This window comes from Stigmatopora argus, chromosome 15 (genome assembly GCF_051989625.1).
Source record: "Stigmatopora argus isolate UIUO_Sarg chromosome 15, RoL_Sarg_1.0, whole genome shotgun sequence".
NCBI lineage: Eukaryota > Metazoa > Chordata > Actinopteri > Syngnathiformes > Syngnathidae > Stigmatopora > Stigmatopora argus.
This window is the reverse complement of record NC_135401.1, coordinates 3298129-3318185: the sequence shown is the minus strand read 5'-3', so window position 1 is coordinate 3318185 and position 20057 is coordinate 3298129. Positions and strand designations below refer to the sequence as shown.

The window sequence follows — 20057 nt, the reverse complement described above, 5'->3', positions numbered from 1 at the left end:
TTTGCACTCCCAATGAAGAACTGGTCTAGTCAGTCTGTAGAGACACACCTGGAGGAATGCGCCACCTTACTAACTTTGTACAGCGTGTTGGGACAAGCTCAACCCACGCAACAATGTCACAACAAAATGTCGAACTGGAGGACTGAGGACACATAATATAATGATAAAAAGAAACCGGGAAGTTAAACGTATCATTCCAATTACCCTCGAAACACTGCTTTGTTTTTTTTTGTTTTTTTAACATTTGTCATGAAGAGACTACTGTATTTTCCGGACTATAAGTCGCACTTTTTTTATACTTTGGCTGGGCCTGCGATGACCATACAAGTGCAACATGCCTGTTATGTCGATTTAGGCTATAGTTATTTCAAAAATGGTCTCTTTAGTTTGTTATACTGCATTTCACCCATGTTACTTACTAAAAAAAAGTTCTTGCTTCTGGTGAAATAAAAAATGAGCCTCCCAAAAATGCAACCCCTTCGTCATCATGTATTTTTTGTCTGGTGCGACGTATACATTCAATGTTAATCCTTAGACAACACAATATCTTTCTTTCCCTTCTTAAACACACACTCCAGTCTAAATAAAGAGAATAATTGATTGAGAATTCCTTTTCTGGGTGTGCCCACACGTCAGTGCGGATGAATCAAACCAAAGAAACCAGAGTGCCTCCCATTTTTTTTCTTTTTCACAGTACCAACCGACCCAAAGTAGTATGAGTGGAACCCAAAAGAAAACTTTTCTAAAAGCAAAGACGGGCCTTAACAAGTGAAAACAAATCCATTTAATAAAAATACCTATATAAAACATCAAAACACAAGCATTTCTCATATAAACATGGTGATAAATTACATACAGTGTAAACAATAGACACAAATTATGGACAAAAGTGTTGCAAAAAGGCCACTCAGTAGTAAGTAAAAGCGGAAACAAAGTACTGGATACTCTTTAGAATACTTTGATATAGAAATAATTAGCTTTGCTATAGATATTCAATCTAAATCTTATTTATCTAAACAAACTTGAAGATTTAGAGGGCGCTAAAGGTCAATCCCAAAAGTTTTATCCTTCCAATGTGTGAGGCAGATGAAAAGACTCGAATAAAATGAAAACATTTAGAGGTTTGGCATGGGCCAGAAAGGAAAATCTTACACAGAAACCACGTGGGCGTGCATTTGCGACCACATTCTCCCAAAAAACGCGGACTGAGTCATGGTCTCCAAGCTGCTTCACCCCCAACTTGCCTCTCAAATTGCCCCTGAAAATACTACGGGTGTTCAAAAAATAGATTCTGCGTACAAAATCCTCTTGAAACGATCTCGGTTGGTGGAAATAAACGATACAGTGGGTGCACTTGCACTCCCATCCACTAGTCTGCAGCAATAACTACAAAACCTGTTGACCAAATTGTGTTCCGTTAAAAGAATTTAAAGCCAAAACAGTGCTTATAGTTTAAATGCGGTGTTCCACTTATATAATGTTGCACCAAATTATGTTGCAGAGTTCTAACTTGAATAAATTATTATGTTTTTTGGCCCTATAATGGTTCGTATACCCGGAATGCCCAAGCTAATGTTTTGATCTGCGTTTTTTTATGTTTTGAATAACTATCTTTTAACATGTTTTTTTCTGCATTTAAGCAGTTTGGGACGAAAGTTGGATAAAAACGGAGAAAATTCTCAAATGAAGGTCATATGTTGTTCAAATGCAACAAAAAAAACATGTTTACTTTATGAGCTTTCAGAAATAAGTGGATGGAAATGTAATTTTATGTCCGTTTTGATGGGTTTTTTTTAAAGTGATATTCAAAAATCGCAATTATCGTCTCAAAACGTATCGTGATGAACTCATCCTAATATGAAGCCATCACCAGACTACTTTGTGACCTTTTGCAAGGCAGGTACCTCAAAATTCCAGACCATAAGATAATTTTCTCAAGGCGTTTAGAAAAGTACCAGTCCTGTCAATTCTTTGCCTGGAAAAATAAACCCCCCCAAAAACCCAAATTAAGATCAAGATGTGACCATAATGTACGCAGGGGCGGGAGTTTGAGGCAAGTTCTTGTTGGACTTCAGATGGTTGGAGACCATCAAGTTGCTGCCGCTAGTGGGGACCATACGGTGGGGGTGACGGCTGCGGGTGATAAGCTCCCGGCAGCGTTTGCCCACCAGGTAGATGAGCTCCAAAACGGAGAGGAGGATGCAGGCCAGGCTGGTGACCACCATGAAGAGGGTGAAGATCCTTTTCTCGGTCGGCCTGGCGATGAAGCAGTCCACCTTGTTGGGGCAGGGCTTCTGCTCGCACTTAATGAGCAAGGGGAAGTCGTAGCCCTCGTAGATGTGGTAGAGGAGGTACACGAAGGTGGTGTCCACGCAGACTTTGACGACCAGAGACATGACGTAGGTCCACCAAAGTCCTCCTCGCTTCTTTCCCGTATCCTGGTAGAGTCGGCGGCAGTTCTCGCCGGCCTTGAGGCGGTTCTTCTTCTCGCGGTCCTCCCGGTAGCCCACGTGGAGAACCACCAGGAACGAGGGGCAGGTGACGAAGATGAGCTGCAGGGCCCACAGCCTCACGTGGGAGATGGGGAAGAAATGGTCGTAGCAGACGTTGTGGCAACCCGGCTGAAGCGTGTTGCATTTGAAGTCCTTCTGCTCGTCGCCCCAAACCTTCTCGGCCGCCACCACGAAAACCAACACCCTAAAGACGAACACCATGGAGAGCCACACTCGACCGAACGCGGTGGAGTATTTGTTCACCCCGCTTAGGAGGCCCTGGAGGAAACCCCAGTTCATCTTGAGGAACTTGTTTCTTTATTCCTAAGGAGGAAAATGGAAATACTTCAAGTACCGGCAAGAGAATCAGGCTTTTTGTGGTCCTGTTTTTGTTTGGTCGCATTTGGGTTGAGTGTCAAACTACAGTTTGGTTGGCGGACTAAATTCATATCCAGTAGATCTCAGGTGGGCCGGACCGGTTTATTTTTGGCCCAAAAAGTTAAGCTAGTGGCCACCATTCACGCTGTCGGAGGTCCAATCCGTTTTGACTGGGAGAGACGAAATGAACCAATGTTCGGTTTAAGTGACTTAGACATCCATTGTTGTCATTGGCAGGTAGGAGTTGGTTTTGCGTCACTTCCTTGTAGTTTTAGGGTATTCACAAGTCACTTTGTGTAGATTTAGGCTTATTTCCTATTGGTTTTGGGGAAATTTCCGGTCTCGCACCTTTGCATTGGTTGCCTAGGGCTAATTTTGGGGCATTTCCAGGCAAAATAAATTAGACATCTAGCGCCGCCAATACCACTGAAACATGAGGATTCATGGCCAGTATTCCCGGTTTAATTGATTTTAATATTTATAGACATCAATGGCTAATATTTGCTAATATTTAAGATTTTTTTTACAATCAAAAATAGTCTAGCGTCAAGAGTTAAATGGACGTAACAAATATTATATATAAGAGTTTAAAGTCCTTAAACACATACGCGTACATATACCTTGGAATTATGGACCAAAACAGGCCCCAGTTCAGTTTTATTACAATATTGACATGAAAAAAAATGAATTTATTTTCCACATTTAACCATTTAAAATTCTCACATATTTTGCTATGTTTGGTCTATTCTAATCTAAGTACAAAATATACAGTATGATTAAGACAACTAACAAATAATAAATCAGATTCATAATTGGGGAAATTAGCATACAAAATGTAGGCAATGTGATCTAAAACAAACAAATCTTATCGATTAGAAACACTAATCGAGCCTTTCTTTATTTCTATTACAACTCAGTTGCGTTCAAGGAACGAAGACCAAACATTTACACAAAGTAGGCACATTTCGATGGTCGACGCGATTTTCTCGAGCCCACATGAAAGTTTAGGAAACCCAGGACACGACCAAAACAAATCCGTTCGTTGTATTAAATATGATTTGCGTACTTACAGTGGAAGGCAGAGGAGTAGAAAAGCGATGAAGCTCACCGAAGGGGGAATCTGAACGCGGTTGGCAACTGGACCGACGAGTGGGAGGGTGGAGCCGATTCCCGATCCATCGCCGTGTCTTCACCAAAATCCACTTCTGTTTAGACTGCTTTCCTGTCCAGGTGTGACATGACTAAACCATTTCACCATGGTACTACGATCAAATATGTCGACTTTTTTCCATATTCCGTCTCAAAGAGATCTTTAAAACTGCTCATTCCCTTGTTTTCAACACAAAAATTATTACCATTAACTATTCAGGCAAGTTTACAACAACATAAAACTCAACTCTTAAGTACGTTTTGTAATACAACGAGAAAAGGCAGTACTAAAATAAGAATAATATCAATAAGCAGTCATTCCATAATAATGTTTCCTGGATTCCAATACTCCAGGAACCATACTATTGTAGAGCAAAAAGGCAGGGAATTTGTTCCCTCCAGTGGAGAGTTGATATATTACACTATTTTAGAATATTGGCTCTTGTGATTTTTTAAAGCAAACACTAGTGCAGATTATACCAATTGAATGCTAAACATGCACAAAAAGACCTGCACTAGTATATACTTATCATTGAGTTGATTATGATTTGTATTTCACTTTATTCATTATACATACGTGGCCATCACATTTTAATTAAGTCTCACATGTAATACACTAAATGTTAATATTGTGGCCAAATTGAGCCAAAATGTGATGTCTCAATTATATTTACACAACTGCATGTACAATAGGTGATGAATATATAACTAATATAATAAACATGTAGTTCTGAGTTCAATTGTTGAGATTTCTTTATTTTAAAAAATAACAAAATATTTACATGGCAAAAGATTTGGGCTCTTGGTGGCTCCATTCACACACACAAACAAACCCAAAAGGGAATATAAAGTTGTGTTGCATTCAGGTGCATTCTCCACAGTCTGAGATTAAAACTTTCTGCTTGGACTTCCCATCTTTTGTCCCCTGAGCCTGCACAATAAAAAATGGCACATTTTTTTTCTTAACAACAGATGACCGATTAAAAAAAAAACATTTCTGAGGCTGGCAGCAAACGATTGCCACCAACCCTCCCTGTCAAAATGGTTTGGACGTGCAAACCCCTCACCTCCATTGCACGGACGACGTCAATCCCTTCCACCAGCTCTCCAAAAACCACGTGTTTACCATCCAGCCAGTCTGTTTTGTCGGTGGTGATGAAGAACTGGGAGCCATTGGTGTTGGTTCCAGAGTTGGCCATGGAAAGCTGCCCTGTGATGACCAGAAAAAGAATAGTTAAAACCCAGAGAAGGCCCGCGGTCGCGTTTTAAGAAGAAGCCTTTACCTGGAGCGGTGTGTTTGAGGACAAAGTTTTCATCGTCAAACTTGCGGCCGTATATAGACTTGCCGCCGGTGCCATTGTGGTTGGTGAAGTCACCGCCTTGACACATAAACTGCGGAATAATGCGATGGAAGCTGCTCCCTTTGTAGCCAAATCCTTTTTCGTGGGTGCACAAGCAACGGAAATTCTCTGTCGGATAAGTTTAGGTTTAGGTTCATGGTGCATTGTTCTAACGGGTTAATGTGCACTAATAAAAAAGTTGTGTACATATAAGCTACATTTGAAAAAAATGTATTTTGTTTTAAACTCTGACCACCAATAGCATGCATGGTGTTTATTTATTTTTTATTTTTGGGGGGCAAGAATTATCCAAAAAGCTGTTAAAATGTTACATTACAGGTGCCTATTTTGCCAGTTATTCCCTATGCTACTATTGCTTCAATTCATAACGTTTGTTCTAATTTTCTGATCAATAAAAAAAAACTGCCCCCACAAAAATGCAACTTCTACTCTTCATTTGTGCATTTTTTTGCTAGCGCAACCTTTACTCAGGTGCGACTTATATAACGAAAACTGCGGTTATACAAATTGTTTTGGTTGCAGAAAATCCGATTCATTTGTACGTTGGAAATGGAAACAAAGTATTAATTTGTGATTTATTTTGAAGACGTGCCACTTAAATCTCTGCGTATAGCAACGAACAAACCTGCTGTCATGGGAACAATATCGGCCCGAAGGAGGAAGCGGAGTCTCCCTGCAGGTTTGTTGCCAATCTTGATGTCCATGTAGACTTCTGGATTCATTCTCCCCTTTTTAGCAGGTGGCTCAGCCTGCAGGAACAAAAAAAAGACATGTTAAATAAGCTTCCATTCTTATTTTGAAACAAGTCATCCAACCTCTGGTGCGGCGGTCTTGGCCGCTTCTCCCGTCGCCTCCGTCTCGGCTTCTTCTAAAGTTTTCCCCGAGAACTTTTTCAGCCAGTCGTCATCCGACCACACTTAAGAAAGAAAGAGTTAAGATGTAATCCAAAGCAAATAAATCTCTGTTAAAGACAAGAATCTCGTTTATTATAGTGCACTGACCCGGTCGAGAGGATCCCTCCTTGATTCTCATGGGCTTGGCGATGTTTACGCGGACTGTCCGACCGAAAAGTTCCGATTCGTTCTGAAACGGGCATAAAAGGAATCGTTACATGGCGTCCTTCTGTCATGCTGAAATGGGGAAAATACACTCACCATATTATCAATAGCTGCAGCGGCATCCTAAAAACAACCAGGTGAGAGACATATTTACTATGAATGTGAACATATCTCAGTATATATCAAACGCCACATTATTCTGTTTATTTGATAATGAAAGATAACTGTAGGACAGATCTGCTGATAAACAAGTGCAACTGCAGACATACCTCTACCAGTTCAAACTCAACAAATGCAAATCCTCTGTGCTTCTCTGCAAATTAAGCATAGACAAACTGTAGTTTAGCCACCACAATTACACTTGCAAACTCATTTAGCACAGAATATTGAACGATAACTATACCTGTCTCGTAATCTAATGGTATCTGGATATCTGTGATGTCCCCAAAAGGTATAAAAGCAGCATGCAAGACTTTCTCGTCCACCTCCTCTGCCAGCCCACCTAAAAGTTGTCCAAACAATTACGCAGATCACAATGTTATTACATGAAACTCCTTTAATTTACCACCGATTTAGTGACATTTCCATTTTAAACTGAGACGACCAAATAGTTTATGCTAGCTAGTTTCTACGCGATGAGTCTATTTGATCGCAATCCAAAATAATTTACATATTACGTGCGTATTAAACGTTTATTTTAATAATATAATCGTGGATTTTAAAACCCTTAGTTCAAATACTGTGTTGAATTGGAACAAAAACTCACCGACATACAGCACTCGTTTGGTAGCCGCCATGTTGGAAAGGACCTCGCTTCAATTTTGACGCGCGCCCTCATTGGTGGAATGAACCGAATCCTAATATCAGCCAATGAAGAGACGTTAAAGCTTTACACGTCGAGGATAGCCTCGAAAATGAAGGCTAGATGCAAATAGTTAGGGTGAACGGCGTCAGCAATGCGCGGCCATCTTAAAGCAGACATTTCTGTCGGCCTCTTTTCCAGTTAACCTGAAGTATAATTGATTTTTTTTAAATACCAAAACTCTGAACTCGGCTAAATCTTGAATTGATTATCCTATATTTTGTCCTATTATTCTGTGTAATTTCCCCTGCATGTTTTACATTGTGGAACTGTTAAAGTGATATGTATTTTAATGTTGTCAAAGTACTGTTCATATACATACTTTGCATGTTTGAATCACCCCCTCATAATAGTGTGTGTGAATGTGCAATGAATATTACTAATAATACCACACAATTTTGCAGCCCTTTAGAAACACTCAAAAGCATCAAATAAACCAGAAGTGACACATGATACATTATCACTTTATTAAGAATACCCCAAAAACATAATTAGCCAACCCCCCAATTTCAAATCCATTGGAACACTTTCAATTACAGAAAAATTAAGAGGGTTATTTGAATATCTTTTCATGACTTGATAATGTTTAGTGTGCAGATGATACGTTTCTTTTAAAAATAAATAATTATCAGTCACTTTTTCCCAAATTATTCGAGTATCTCTGAAAATTATTTTCTCCTTTATTTGTTATTCTTCATCAGAATTGCTCTAAACTTGTCTGGTTTTAGTGTGGCGTCTCTCTTTCTCCCACAGCAATCATGCCCTGCAACATACAGAGAGAAAATTTGTCAGTAATTTTGGACATTATGGTATCATAACCGTTAAAATTACCCATTCAGGATGTTGTAGCCGGTCCGGTATTGGTCATGCTGCCTACTTTCTGAGTAGCATCTTTCTTTGCCTGGTGGGCCTGAAGTACTGCAACAGCTTCTTCTACCTGTCTCACCAAAACAAAAAACAATCATAAAAGTAATAATAATTAATAGCAGAAACAAATCGCATAGTAGTGAATTCGCGATAATCGAGGGATTACTGTACATAAGAAGCAACACACCTTTGAACGCAACGATTCGTGAGATTCCAGCATGTGTAGCAGTTCCGAGTTATCAATCTCGAGCAGCATGCCTGTGATCTTTCCCGCAAGGTTAGCGTGCATGGCCTGAATAAGCGGGAATAGACGCTCCCCTATTTGGAACAATAACGCAGCATGAAGGAGAATAATCAAGTTGAATGGAGAGACTCGGGTGCGTCCAGGTTGTTACCCAGCATCTGCTTCTGCTCCTGCGGCGGCGCGGAAGCCAGCATGGACGCCGTCAAGGGCTCCTGACCTTGAACATGCACGGCTGGCTGAGTCTGGTGGGGACAAATGAAAGACAACCACATAAACAAAATGCACCGCTCGAGATCTGATGGCTGCCGGTTATGGCTTTACCTGCTGTAAAGCGATAGGTTGCACCACCTGGGGATTAGGGTTGCGCACACCCGTGGCATATTTGTAAGGCGGCATGGACCGGGGGCCCGGTACTCCCATGTTAGGACGGGGACCGACGGGTTGGCCGGAACCTGTCCGAAAAAGAAAAAAAAATGAACAATGTAATTTTTTTAACCATGTATTCTTAGTTCCCACTCAGGGCGGATTTTGGCATGGGCAATGTGGGCGAGTGCATGGGGCGCTATCTATTTGGGGGCGCACAAGAGCCATAAAAAAAAATCCTTATATGATGATGTAGTCGATGATTAAGCATCAGGGGAGAAAAGTCAAATTTTAGTTTCAACCCAATCATCCAGAACACAATTTAATAATTTAAAAATTTGCCAAGACCGATTCTGAGCCAATAGAGTCACTTATTTAGTGGGTCGGTTTACCTCTTGGGCCCTGCGTGTTGCTGTTTGGAGACATGTGTCTCAGGTTGCCACGAGGACCCGGCTGGCGCAGCGAGCTGGGCATCCCCTGGAAACCGCCTAGGTTGGACCACAAAAACGAAGAAGTGTGATTGGCAGAATTTTACAAGGCAAAGCTGGATTGAAAGTACACGTCAAATTCTTGAGCTATGTGTTGTAATATGCCCACCTTGGCCCCTTCCCCCTTGTTGCCACCGGGGATTGGGTCGCATTTGGGCCATCTGATTTGGTGCGTAGTACGTGGTTCTATTCTGGGCCTAATTAGTAGAAGAGAATAATGCATAGTGAATTTCAACAGGCCTGCTTTTTTAAAGGTGTATTCACACTAGGAAAATATCCATAGTTGGCTTTTTTTGGTTAGGAGCAAAATATATTTGGTCCAGTTTTTGGTTCCTTTTCATATTGTAATTTTTGGACGAGAGCCAGGATTGGACAAAATGCTGTGCGACGGAAAAGTACAAAAGTAAGCAAGCTCCAGCATTCAATTCAATACTGTTAACCAAACAACATTTCCCATCATGCCCGTGGCTACGAAAGCCTGTTACGTACAATACAATAAAACGGCAAAAAAATGACTGGATTTGATGACTTTTCAAAACCTGGTGGATCTCCTGGAATTCATTTGCGGCCGATTGGTCGCCGGTCTTTTGGTCGCCGTCTTTTGGTCGCCGGTCTTTTGGTCGCCGGTCTTTTGGTCGCGGTCTTTTGGTCGCCCCGACCGGAACAACGGGCGACCAAAAGACCGGCGACCAAAAGACCGACGACCAAAAGACCGGCGACAAAACAAGGTAAAACAACACGGTCTACACATCAATAAAACCCAACAATGGCCATGAGCAGTTTCACTGAGCCGGCGTGTGAGTGTACGTATAAGAGTTTGTATGTACATGCGCTGTCCCTTTAAGAAGCTACGTCAGTCAGGGTCTTAACAAGTTCTCCAACAAAAAACAATAAAAGTCCGGGAAATTTGGAGCTTTTATTTAGCCTAATAATTAAGTATGACTAAATAGTAATTCACAGTTTGTGTTTAGGGAATTTGAGCAACGATTTAAATGGTAATTATCACTTACCTTCCGGGCGACCAAAAGACCGGCGACCAAAAGATCGGCGACCAAAAGACCGGCGACCAAACAACCGTGTACCCCTGGAATTTGACTTTGATTCTCATACCTGCGGCACAGTTGGCATAAAGTAGCCACTGGTGGGCTGGAACTGATTGATGATGGCGTTGGCCGGCATGGCCCTCATGCCGGCGATGCGTTGCATGTACTGGTTGGTGAGATGAGCTTTGCGCTCCTCTTTGCGCTGAGCGAGCGCCACGTAGAGAGGTTTGGACCCGACGATGCGACCGTTCATCTCCGTGACGGCTTTGGTTGCCTCCTCGGGGGAGGAGAAGCAAACAAAGCCAAAGCCCTTGGAGCGACCTTCCTCCACCATCACCTGATAAGACAGCGAGAGAGGATTTAAATTGACGTAAACGAAACAAAAAAAAAATCTCATCTCACCTTGGCACTTGTAATGGACCCGAATGGTGAAAACTCCTTCCGCAATTTTTCATCGTCGATGGTGTCATCCAGATTCTTGATGTAAAGATTGACACCCTGAAAGGTCAAAAGTTAGGAGAGCATTTTTGGGGATGATAAAAAAAATGGCCGACCTGATAGCGGCTGATTCGCTCTTGTTTCAACATCTCGAATTTGCGCTTCAGCTCGGCCTGTCGCTCCATTTTCTTCTGCGCTCGTCCAACAAAAACCGTCTTGCCGTTGAGATCCGAGCCGTTCATTTCCTCCACAGCCTGCGGATGAACGTATTAACGAAGAAAAATGCGCAACGGATGCATTTGACGCAATTCCGTGAGGTCGAACTACCTTGTTAGCATCCTCGTGTTTCTCATAGCTAACAAATCCAAAGCCTCTAGATTTGCCAGAAGGATCTATCATTACCTTCACACTCAGTGTTTTGCCTGTAGAAATCAAATCCAATTAATACATTGCCAAAAAAATACAGTTCTGTATCAATTGGTTATTTTATTCATTTATTTTGAAGTCTTAGCTCATTGGCTGCCATTGACTGTAATAGACGTCCAATTTAGTTTGACTGGGAGGGCTGGCAGTGATTTAATGGTGATTATTGAATGAACACAACAGGCTGGTGGTGATCAGAGAGAAAAACTACAAGTTTCAGGGCCAGCTCAACTATGAAAAAAGTGCAACTTATAGTCCAGAAAATACGGTACATGGTTTATTTGGTGCTTATAATATTTGGCATGATGACAGTGACTTAATCTCATTTTATTGTCTGGAATATATTTATTGCTGACTTGTGGACGAACCTCCTTATGTAAATAAGTGAAAAATATTATTTTATTTTGATGATAAACATAACAGAGTAGTATGAGATACATAAAAAAAATATTCAATAAAGATTAACCACTGCAGAAAAATATGGAAAATAGAAGTGATGTCATAATTTGGCATTTTAAGGCGTAGTCTTGATTTATTTGGTATTTTAAAGCACGTTTTCTATTATTTATTTATTATTAAGATTTGGTTTCATTTACCCCAAAATGCATTTTTTAGTATTTTTATGAGGATTCTTTTAAATTTGAAGTGTGGTTTGGTAAAATGTCCTCAAATTCAAGATTGATAATGAGAACTCTGGAACTTGACAATCACTTTAGGTTTCATTTTCTAGTAAAGCGACTATGAGCATGTGGATTATCAAGTGCATCAAAATAATTGTTTTATATTTTGGTCAATGTTTTTAATAAATCGAGATTATCCTGAGGTGTATAATATATTTATTTGTACTTTACATTAAATTTGTACTTTTACAATGTCGATTATCCTCTGTTCTCTATCATATACGTCCTTATATGTCCTTTAATATGATTTTAATTAGGAATATTTTGTCCATTTATGACTAAAACCCATACCAATGTTAATGGGAAAATGACTATAGTTCAAGCTCCCCTTTGGAAAAAAAAACACTTTCAGTTTCATTTTGCAGTAAACACGACACATAACTTATCAAGTAAATGTGTCAAAAAGAAGACTTATTAAAAATTGAACATTGTCAATACATTGAATCTTGAACTTAATGCTACTTACAATATTTTACACTTTAAGCAAAATTATTAATATTAGTTATTAGCATGGTATACAAAGACATACATTTATGTTTATATTTATGTTTAGGTTTTATAAGATTTTCTTTTGTCCGGACAAAGTATTTCTTCCAATCCAGTAAAAGTAAAGTACTCTTACCTTGTTCATAGTTTGTGAAAAGTAAAACAAGAAACTCTGTCACCGCATTCTTAGTGTGTTGAAAACAGCTGATTAGGTGAGCAAACCTTCAAAATAAAGGTCCCAACCCACTTGAATTAAGCTCTAAACTTTCAGTCAGCTCTTGCTCTTATTTTGGCTGCTGAATTTCATTAAAAAATATATTTTTGTCACTATTATGGACACATTTGTATGTTAAATATGTTCTGCTATCATTTTAAAGTAATTTAGGCCCAAGTAGAGTGTAGGAGAAGAACACCAAATACTACGTGGAACTTAAAAAAACATCTAAAACATCTTACCATATTTGTCAAAAAGCTCCTTGAGGTGCTCGTCATCCATATCATCACCAAAGTTCTTAATGTAGACATTTGTGAATTCTTTGGCTTTGGCGCCGAGCTCGGCCTCGCGTTCCTTGCGAGATTTGAAGCGACCTACGAACCTGATCGAGAAGAAAGAGCAACAACACTCTTTTAAAACAGCCCCGACTGATCTGCTATCGTACCAGGATCCGATCCAATCCGATCCTTCCTTTCAAAACACCTCGATTACACAAACTGGAGATAAGTCAGCATTGGCAAAACACGGCTAAAATCGGCCACGCCCGTCGCGGCGGATGACGAAAACATCCATCGCGGCGCTGTTAATAACATCGGATGCAGGCAAATACGTTGGCATGCTTGACAGTGACAAGCACCTGTACCATCTAGGTCCCAAACGAGGATGATGATGAGGAAGTGGATGGAGAAGGGTTGAGGAAGAGGGTCTGGCATGACAGAGGAAAGCTGAGGAGGACCAAATGTTCTTATATATACCTTGCTATGATGACCTCTCCCACTCTGCCATCCAGTATTGCATTCCTGCATTCGATCCATCACTAAAACACACAAGCGTGGTCATACACACAAACACACACAGACGGCTGACCAGCGAGGGCACGGTTGAGGCTGCATTGGGGGCCGTTGTTTGCTACGGGCAATGTGGGCGACCGCCCAGGGTGCAATCTGCTTAGGGGGCGCACCAGAGACCTTCAAGGAAAATTTGAAATTATACTGCTCCAGTGTAGTCGGGAACCTTTATGATTAATACAGGTTATTATTTTTCCAAAATGTTTAAATTGGGAGTGCACGAGCGCTGTGAAGTGTTTCCATGGGTAAAATATATGGTGGTACCTCTACTTCGGAAATTAATTGGTGCTAGAAGCGATTTCGCAACATGTATGTAGAGACGCATTTCACATGTAAAAGATTTAATTTGTTCCAATTGTTCCAAGATCCGCAACACTACCGCGAAACCCTTTCAAAATGATAATTGTATTCCATATTTGTATGATAAACATAAAAAAGCCATTCAAATGAATAGGATGGTATTTTTCATTGCAGTGGATGGACGAGTGAGGATTAGGCAAACAGCTAAACATACGGACGTTAACACACAACTTATGTTACGCTAAGTTAAATAATGATCCAATGACGATTGCCTCTGACGGCTTTTCATCATTTTCCTAAAATGCGCAAGGCATTGGTCGTCAAGCTAGCAAGACTCGTGAATATTTTGATAACAGCACGCAAAATAAAATACAGGAGGAGAATGTTTGAATTTTTTAGATTTCCTGGTTGATAACTTGGAATTTCTTTTTGTATCTAGAGACAAAATTTTCCCATTGAGGCTTTTTTTCGTATGTAGAGACATTTGTAAGTTGAGACATTTCTAAGTAGAGATATTTGTAAGTAGAGGGACCACAGTATATGCAAATAAATATGTTATGCGCTTGAGAGATTTAACTTCCCATCATTGTGCACGTCAAACAGACTAATTTTTTAACACGCAACTCGATCAAGCACAACTATTTACAGTCGTGGTGGTGCCGCAGTACACCTTATTGGTCCTTGCCCCCTGTGACATCATGAATTTATGATATTCATGTGTTTGTACATTGGATGTGTGGTGTGTGTGTGTAGGAAGGTTATTTGCCAAAATTAGCCAGGACTGCCTTTGGCTGCAAGAAAAACCCCGTTGCTAGTAGAGAAGATGAGCAATTTAGTCGGGTATCAATTCAGGAGTTGGCAAAAACAAGGGATGCACTTATTAGTCATATTATTTTGTCACCTACTCAAAAAAAAGCAGTAGACTTACTACACAGATGCTCAACGGAAGCGTTAGGGGTTGCAAATTCCAAACGGAACACACCAGGCCGACACCCCGCAGCGACGGATGTTACGTCACTCATGTTTTTAGGACACGCAAATTGATAAAGGATGAGACACTCACACCTTGCGGTCATTCAAAAGCATGCCGTTCATTTTCTCAATGGCGCGGTCTGCGGCATCCTGCGTCTCAAAGTGGACAAAAGCGTAGCCCTTGGAGCCATTTTCATCACACACCACCTAGAGGAAAATGTCAGGAATTACACATGGCCTCATATTTTCAAGTGAATACCGTATTTTCACGACTATAAGACGCACATAAAAGTCTTAAATTTTCTCCAAAATAGACAGGGTGCCTTTTAATTCAGTGCGCCATATATATGGACCAATACTAAAATTGTTATCACGATAAAATAAAATGAATCAGTCGATAGGGTACACCCTATCAACAAATACATTTTCAACAAATACATTCATTTAAACCATTCTTAGGAAATCGTTAAATTTTGATTGGTTAGACATAATCCACTGTTAGAGAGGTAAACATTTACCATGAAATCTTTGGCTGCCATTGACAGAAACTGATGTCAAATTTGTGTTTTGGTTGTAAATAATCAGTCTATTTGTTATTGTGATTTAGTTTTAGTCCATTTTTTTCTACATGTGTAAAATCACTCTACCTTGCAGGACAAGATGTTTCCAAAGGCTGAGAAGGTGTCATACAGCGCTTTGTTATCAATGGACTTGTCGAGGTTTTTGATAAAGACGTTGCCCACTCCAGACTTCCTGAGGGAGGGATCTCGTTGGGACCACATGATTCGGATCGGTTTTCCTTTCACCACATCAAAGTTCATGGTGTCCAAGGCTCGTTCAGCTGGTTCGGGGGGAGGCAAAAAAGATGTTAGGATAAGGGTGTTTGTTTATATAGAAACACTGGCTTGGGGTGGCCACAAAAAATTGGCTTGGTGCTAACATTAGGATAAAATACAATAATACAAAAATACAAAGCTCAAATGCAAATTCAAACAAGTGATGTTTTCGTAGCTGCGTGGAAGACAAACTAATACCCAGAGAAAACCCACACAGGCAAGGTAGAAAATATTTTTTTTCAAGGTTTATTTCCTCATTGTATGTAAATTCACAAATAAAACAAAAACTCAATTAGGGTTATTTTCCGTTTTTCATTTTCCCAAATGACAGAAAAAAAACCCGAATGGCTACTTTTCTCATGGTCAAACTGGGAAAACGCAAGGGCCCGCTACCCAGGTCTCTGATAAGACCCGCAGCCCCCAACCTGTGGTGTGAAACCGACATCTGCTCACATCCGAGACCTTTTCTCAAGCCGAAACCGTTTCTGCTGTCCGGCGCTCAAAGAGATTTGACTATTTCTGGGATTCCTAATTTGGGACAGTGCCCCAACGTCAATGTGGTCGTATGGGCCTAACGCGCTTTTGTTCACTCACTCAACATTAACACGCAGAGGCCAGGCTGTCCGGCAAAAAAAAAAAAAAGACAAAGTGTCTGGTAAACAAAACAGGGCTGCCTTGCGTCTGCTGGCATCAGCAGTTTGGCTTGCAATTGTACTTCGCAAGCCGTACGTTCAGCGTGTGATGTCAAACTTGCCCTTTGACACTCCAATCTTACCTTAAAAAAATACAAATAAAATCCCTTACCACTATTAAGGTGACTTGTGCGACAACCCTTGAAAGGAAAACCATTATTATAACCAAAATTCCCTTCAAACTCATTTCATCTCGTTATTTCATGGAACTTATTAAAGCGCAGGCACTTTTTTTTTGCAGCTTGGAGAGATGTTCTATATTTAGAGAGGGGTCCTCAGAGGTATGTGCTGGCATGGCGTGTGAGTGGAGAATTCTCCACCATTGATGAGGAGAGACATACAAAGTGTGTCAGAGAAGTTCCAGGCCGGAATCACGCAAAAATAGTATGCTTCAAAGCCTAACTATGAGTTTTCCAAGTCCACGTGGGTCCGCCAGGGTGCTGGATTGGCTTGTCTACAAATAGAATGCGTGGCAACAACAACGTGGGTACTAATGTAGCTGATTCATCCTGGAGAAAGCCCCCCATACCCGCTCTTTTCCAAACTCGAAGGGTTAATTTTTTAAGAAGTGATGGCCGTGATGTTAAAAAAAGCTGTGATTTATCGAGATATGACGTGATACAACTCTCGTATTGATTAAAAATCTGTCTGAAATGATATTTACGCATGTGTTTTTTGGTGGAAATAAACAAAAGGTGGGTGCACTTGCATGCCGTGCACTAGGTGGTAGCACACTGTCGACTTGTCATGCATTCTGCTGAAATAACTTCACAAAGAAGTGTGCTTAAAGTTGATCAAAAATCAAAAAATCCTTCAATAATTCAAAAGTCAAGACACTTAAAGTTTAAATGCGCAAAAAAAACGAGTGTTCTGCCTTAGTATTGTTATGTTGCACTAACTTGAACAAGTTATTTTTTTTGTCTGTGTTGGTTTGTATTACTGAAGATAATGTTATGACCTGCCATTTTTAAAAAAACTGTTCGTTAATGAGTTATATACATTCTTTAAGGTGTTTTTTGAATGAACGACTGGAAAGTGCGTCGAACTCCTGTTGATTACTGCAAAATGATTTTTTATTTTTTTAGACACCGCTTAAATTCAACAATTCTAAAGCCTCCATTCCGAGAACGCTTCTTCTCCAACGTGCTTTCAAACGCGTCAACAAGCCATGTTCGCGTTTCTTTCCAGGCACCAAACATATGTCACGCAGACACGTGCTGTTCCTGCCTGGATTTGGTCGATGGCCACCCCCACATCTCCTACACGGTACACGCCTGACAACAAATGGTGTCTTCTCAACCAGAGGCTCATCTTACACTTTCAGACCAAAACTTCTGTTAGTAAGCTGGTCGTAAGGGATGGCTTTACCGCCTTTTGCTTATACAGACTGACTGGAGAGCAGATATGTTGGGACAGGTGTTCCCATGAAGCATGACACAATCTCAACAGCCGACACACAATGTGACCACCTGACATTGCTGCTCAAGCTGTAATCACGACTGTTATATGATTTAAAACACACACAAACAATTTGAGGAACACACAATATGGCTACAGGGAATTGAGATGAAATATTTTAGGGGAAAAAATTAACAATTTGAGAATACATCATATATCTATATAGGGGAATGAGATACATTATTTTAGAAAAACACAGACAATTTGAGGAATACACCATATGGATATAAGGGACTATGATGAATTATTTTAGGAAAAAAACTAACAATTTGCGGAATACACCATATATCTATCTTTATAGGGAATGAGATAAATTATTTTAGAAAAACAGACAATTTGAGGAATACACCAAATGGATAAAGGAAACCAAGATGAAGTATTTTAGACAAAAATACTAACAATTTAAGGAACATGCCATATGGATACAAGGGAATTAAATGAATTAATTTAGAAAAACACAAACAATTTGAGGAATACACCATATGGATACAAGGGACTAAGATGAATTATTTTAGGGGAAACAACTAACAATTTGCAGAATACAGCATATATCTATCTTTATAGGGAATGAGATAAATTATTTTAGAAAAACAGACAATTTGAGGAATACACCAATGGATAAAGGGAACTGAGATAAATTATTTTTAGAAAAAAAATACTAAGAATTTAAGGAACATGCCATATATCCGGATACAAGGGAATTAAATGAATTATTTTAGAAAAACACAAACAATTTGAGGAATACACCAAATGGATAAAGGAAACCAAGATAAATAATTTTAGAAAAAAATACTAACAATTTAAGGAACATGCCATATGGATACAAGGGAATTAAATGAATTATTATTGAAAAACACAAACAATTTGAGGAATACACCATACACCAAATGGATACAGGGAACTGATATGAGTTATTTTAGAAAAACACACAAATAATGTGGTGTCAGTGATCTCAAAGCAGCAATATTAGATTTTATAAGGTCAAAAGTGACGTTTTATACAAGAATGAGGCCAGTGTTTATGTAGGTCAAACTAGTTTTGGAAGGTTATTTATGTATTTATTTTTTTATTGAACGTTAAATTCCCTAAGGATGAATATTTCACATCTTAATATTGGACGTTAGTTACTGTGTTATTGGGGAAGGGACTCAAAAAAATGGGGGGTCTTTCTTACCATCAGCCGGCTGGGAGAAGTTGACATAAGCGTAGCCCAAAGATCGGCGAGTGATCATGTCTCGGCAGACCCGAATGGACAGCACCGGTCCGGCTGGACTGAATTTCTCGTACAACATCGCCTCCGTGATGTCGGGGTGCAGGTCGCCCACGTAGAGAGAAGCCATCGGATAACTCCCGGTCGCTGTGTTCATGTCTCAACTCACGAATCCAAAAAAATGCGTCCTTTCAATCAGAGATGGCGAGGAACCGCTCCGCAAAAAAAAAATAAAAAATCAGTCAGGAAAAATAAAAAATCTTTTTAAGACCTGGGGTCTTTTTTTTGTTTTTTTGTTGTTGTTGTAATTTTGCAATTTTTTTTTTGCTGGTATGTTTTCTTAATTTTAATACTTGGTTTATTTTTATGGTTTTGTAATTTTATATTTTTTTAGGTATTTTTCAAAGTTTTTCGAGAAAGGTGAGTTGGACACTCACGGTGGTTTTGTGGCCGTGGAAAGAGAGTGCATGGGGGCAGCGTGGGTACTTTATACGCCGTGAGTCGTGCGTGTGTGGGGGAAATGGTTGCAGGGTCAAACTTGGGGTAGGAGGAGATATTGATATCATATTGTGGCAGCTAGATGCTGAAAGGGGGCGGGAGCGGCGTGGGTGAGCAGCGGACATCTTAGAGCAGTGGACTTTTCAGGTGTGCTACTTAAATGGAGTGATTATCCTTCACGAAGATACTATTTACTAGGCTAAATCTTCACTGATTTTCAAAAATGGCTTATCACAACCTGTATTTAAGTGGATAGGAGTCAGAATGGATTCTGTGGAAATTTGTTCAGCATTCATTACATTTACATTTCTAACATCTAGGAAAAGTTAAGTCAGTTTGGAATTAAAATACATTCATAAGTATTTCAAAATACATTTCCTAGAAGGGCTTTTGTGAATAATACTGACACAAAATGGCCAACAAGGTATAACGCCTCTACCATTGGTTCACAGCACACATGACACATCTAGCTTTAAATGTTACATATGGGAGGGGGCAAAATACAGGCAGCATGTAAATATGTATACAAAAGTTTACTTTAAACGTTAGGCCTCTGTCAGAAGAATCTACAAATGTGACTATTAAGATTTTGGTGGACTTTTTTCAAAATGTGTACATCGCTATAATCACTGTCAAATGAACAGGTGTTCTTTACTTTTTCCCCCAGATCTGTGTCCTTGGAAGCGGGTTTAAAATT

At 39.9% G+C, this 20057-nt stretch overlaps 3 protein-coding genes across 3 annotated transcripts; all 3 read right to left on the bottom strand.

Moving 5' to 3' along the window:
* Positions 1-769: 769 nt before the first annotated feature.
* Positions 770-4260, bottom strand: gjb10 (gap junction protein beta 10). The gene is made up of 2 exons (XM_077621626.1): positions 3941-4260; positions 770-2816 (listed from the first exon to the last, which is right to left on the bottom strand). The coding sequence occupies exon 2, from the start codon at positions 2790-2792 to the stop codon at positions 2013-2015; it is 780 nt and encodes a 259-aa protein (XP_077477752.1). The 5' UTR covers positions 2793-2816; positions 3941-4260; the 3' UTR covers positions 770-2012.
* Positions 4261-4754: 494 nt separating this feature from the next.
* Positions 4755-7315, bottom strand: ppie (peptidylprolyl isomerase E (cyclophilin E)). Its single transcript, XM_077621561.1, has 10 exons — positions 7205-7315; positions 6842-6940; positions 6708-6751; positions 6535-6561; positions 6382-6463; positions 6196-6296; positions 6006-6129; positions 5303-5488; positions 5087-5229; positions 4755-4950 (listed from the first exon to the last, which is right to left on the bottom strand). The coding sequence occupies exons 1-10, from the start codon at positions 7233-7235 to the stop codon at positions 4882-4884; spliced, it is 906 nt and encodes a 301-aa protein (XP_077477687.1). The 5' UTR covers positions 7236-7315; the 3' UTR covers positions 4755-4881.
* A 433-nt stretch (positions 7316-7748) lies between these two features.
* Positions 7749-19373, bottom strand: pabpc4 (poly(A) binding protein, cytoplasmic 4 (inducible form)). The gene is made up of 15 exons (XM_077621256.1): positions 18827-19373; positions 15314-15507; positions 14758-14873; positions 12789-12928; positions 11071-11165; positions 10860-10997; positions 10708-10803; positions 10373-10642; positions 9372-9459; positions 9167-9262; positions 8733-8863; positions 8563-8653; positions 8355-8485; positions 8132-8237; positions 7749-8063 (listed from the first exon to the last, which is right to left on the bottom strand). The coding sequence occupies exons 1-14, from the start codon at positions 19017-19019 to the stop codon at positions 8136-8138; spliced, it is 1881 nt and encodes a 626-aa protein (XP_077477382.1). The 5' UTR covers positions 19020-19373; the 3' UTR covers positions 7749-8063; positions 8132-8135.
* Positions 19374-20057: the final 684 nt, after the last annotated feature.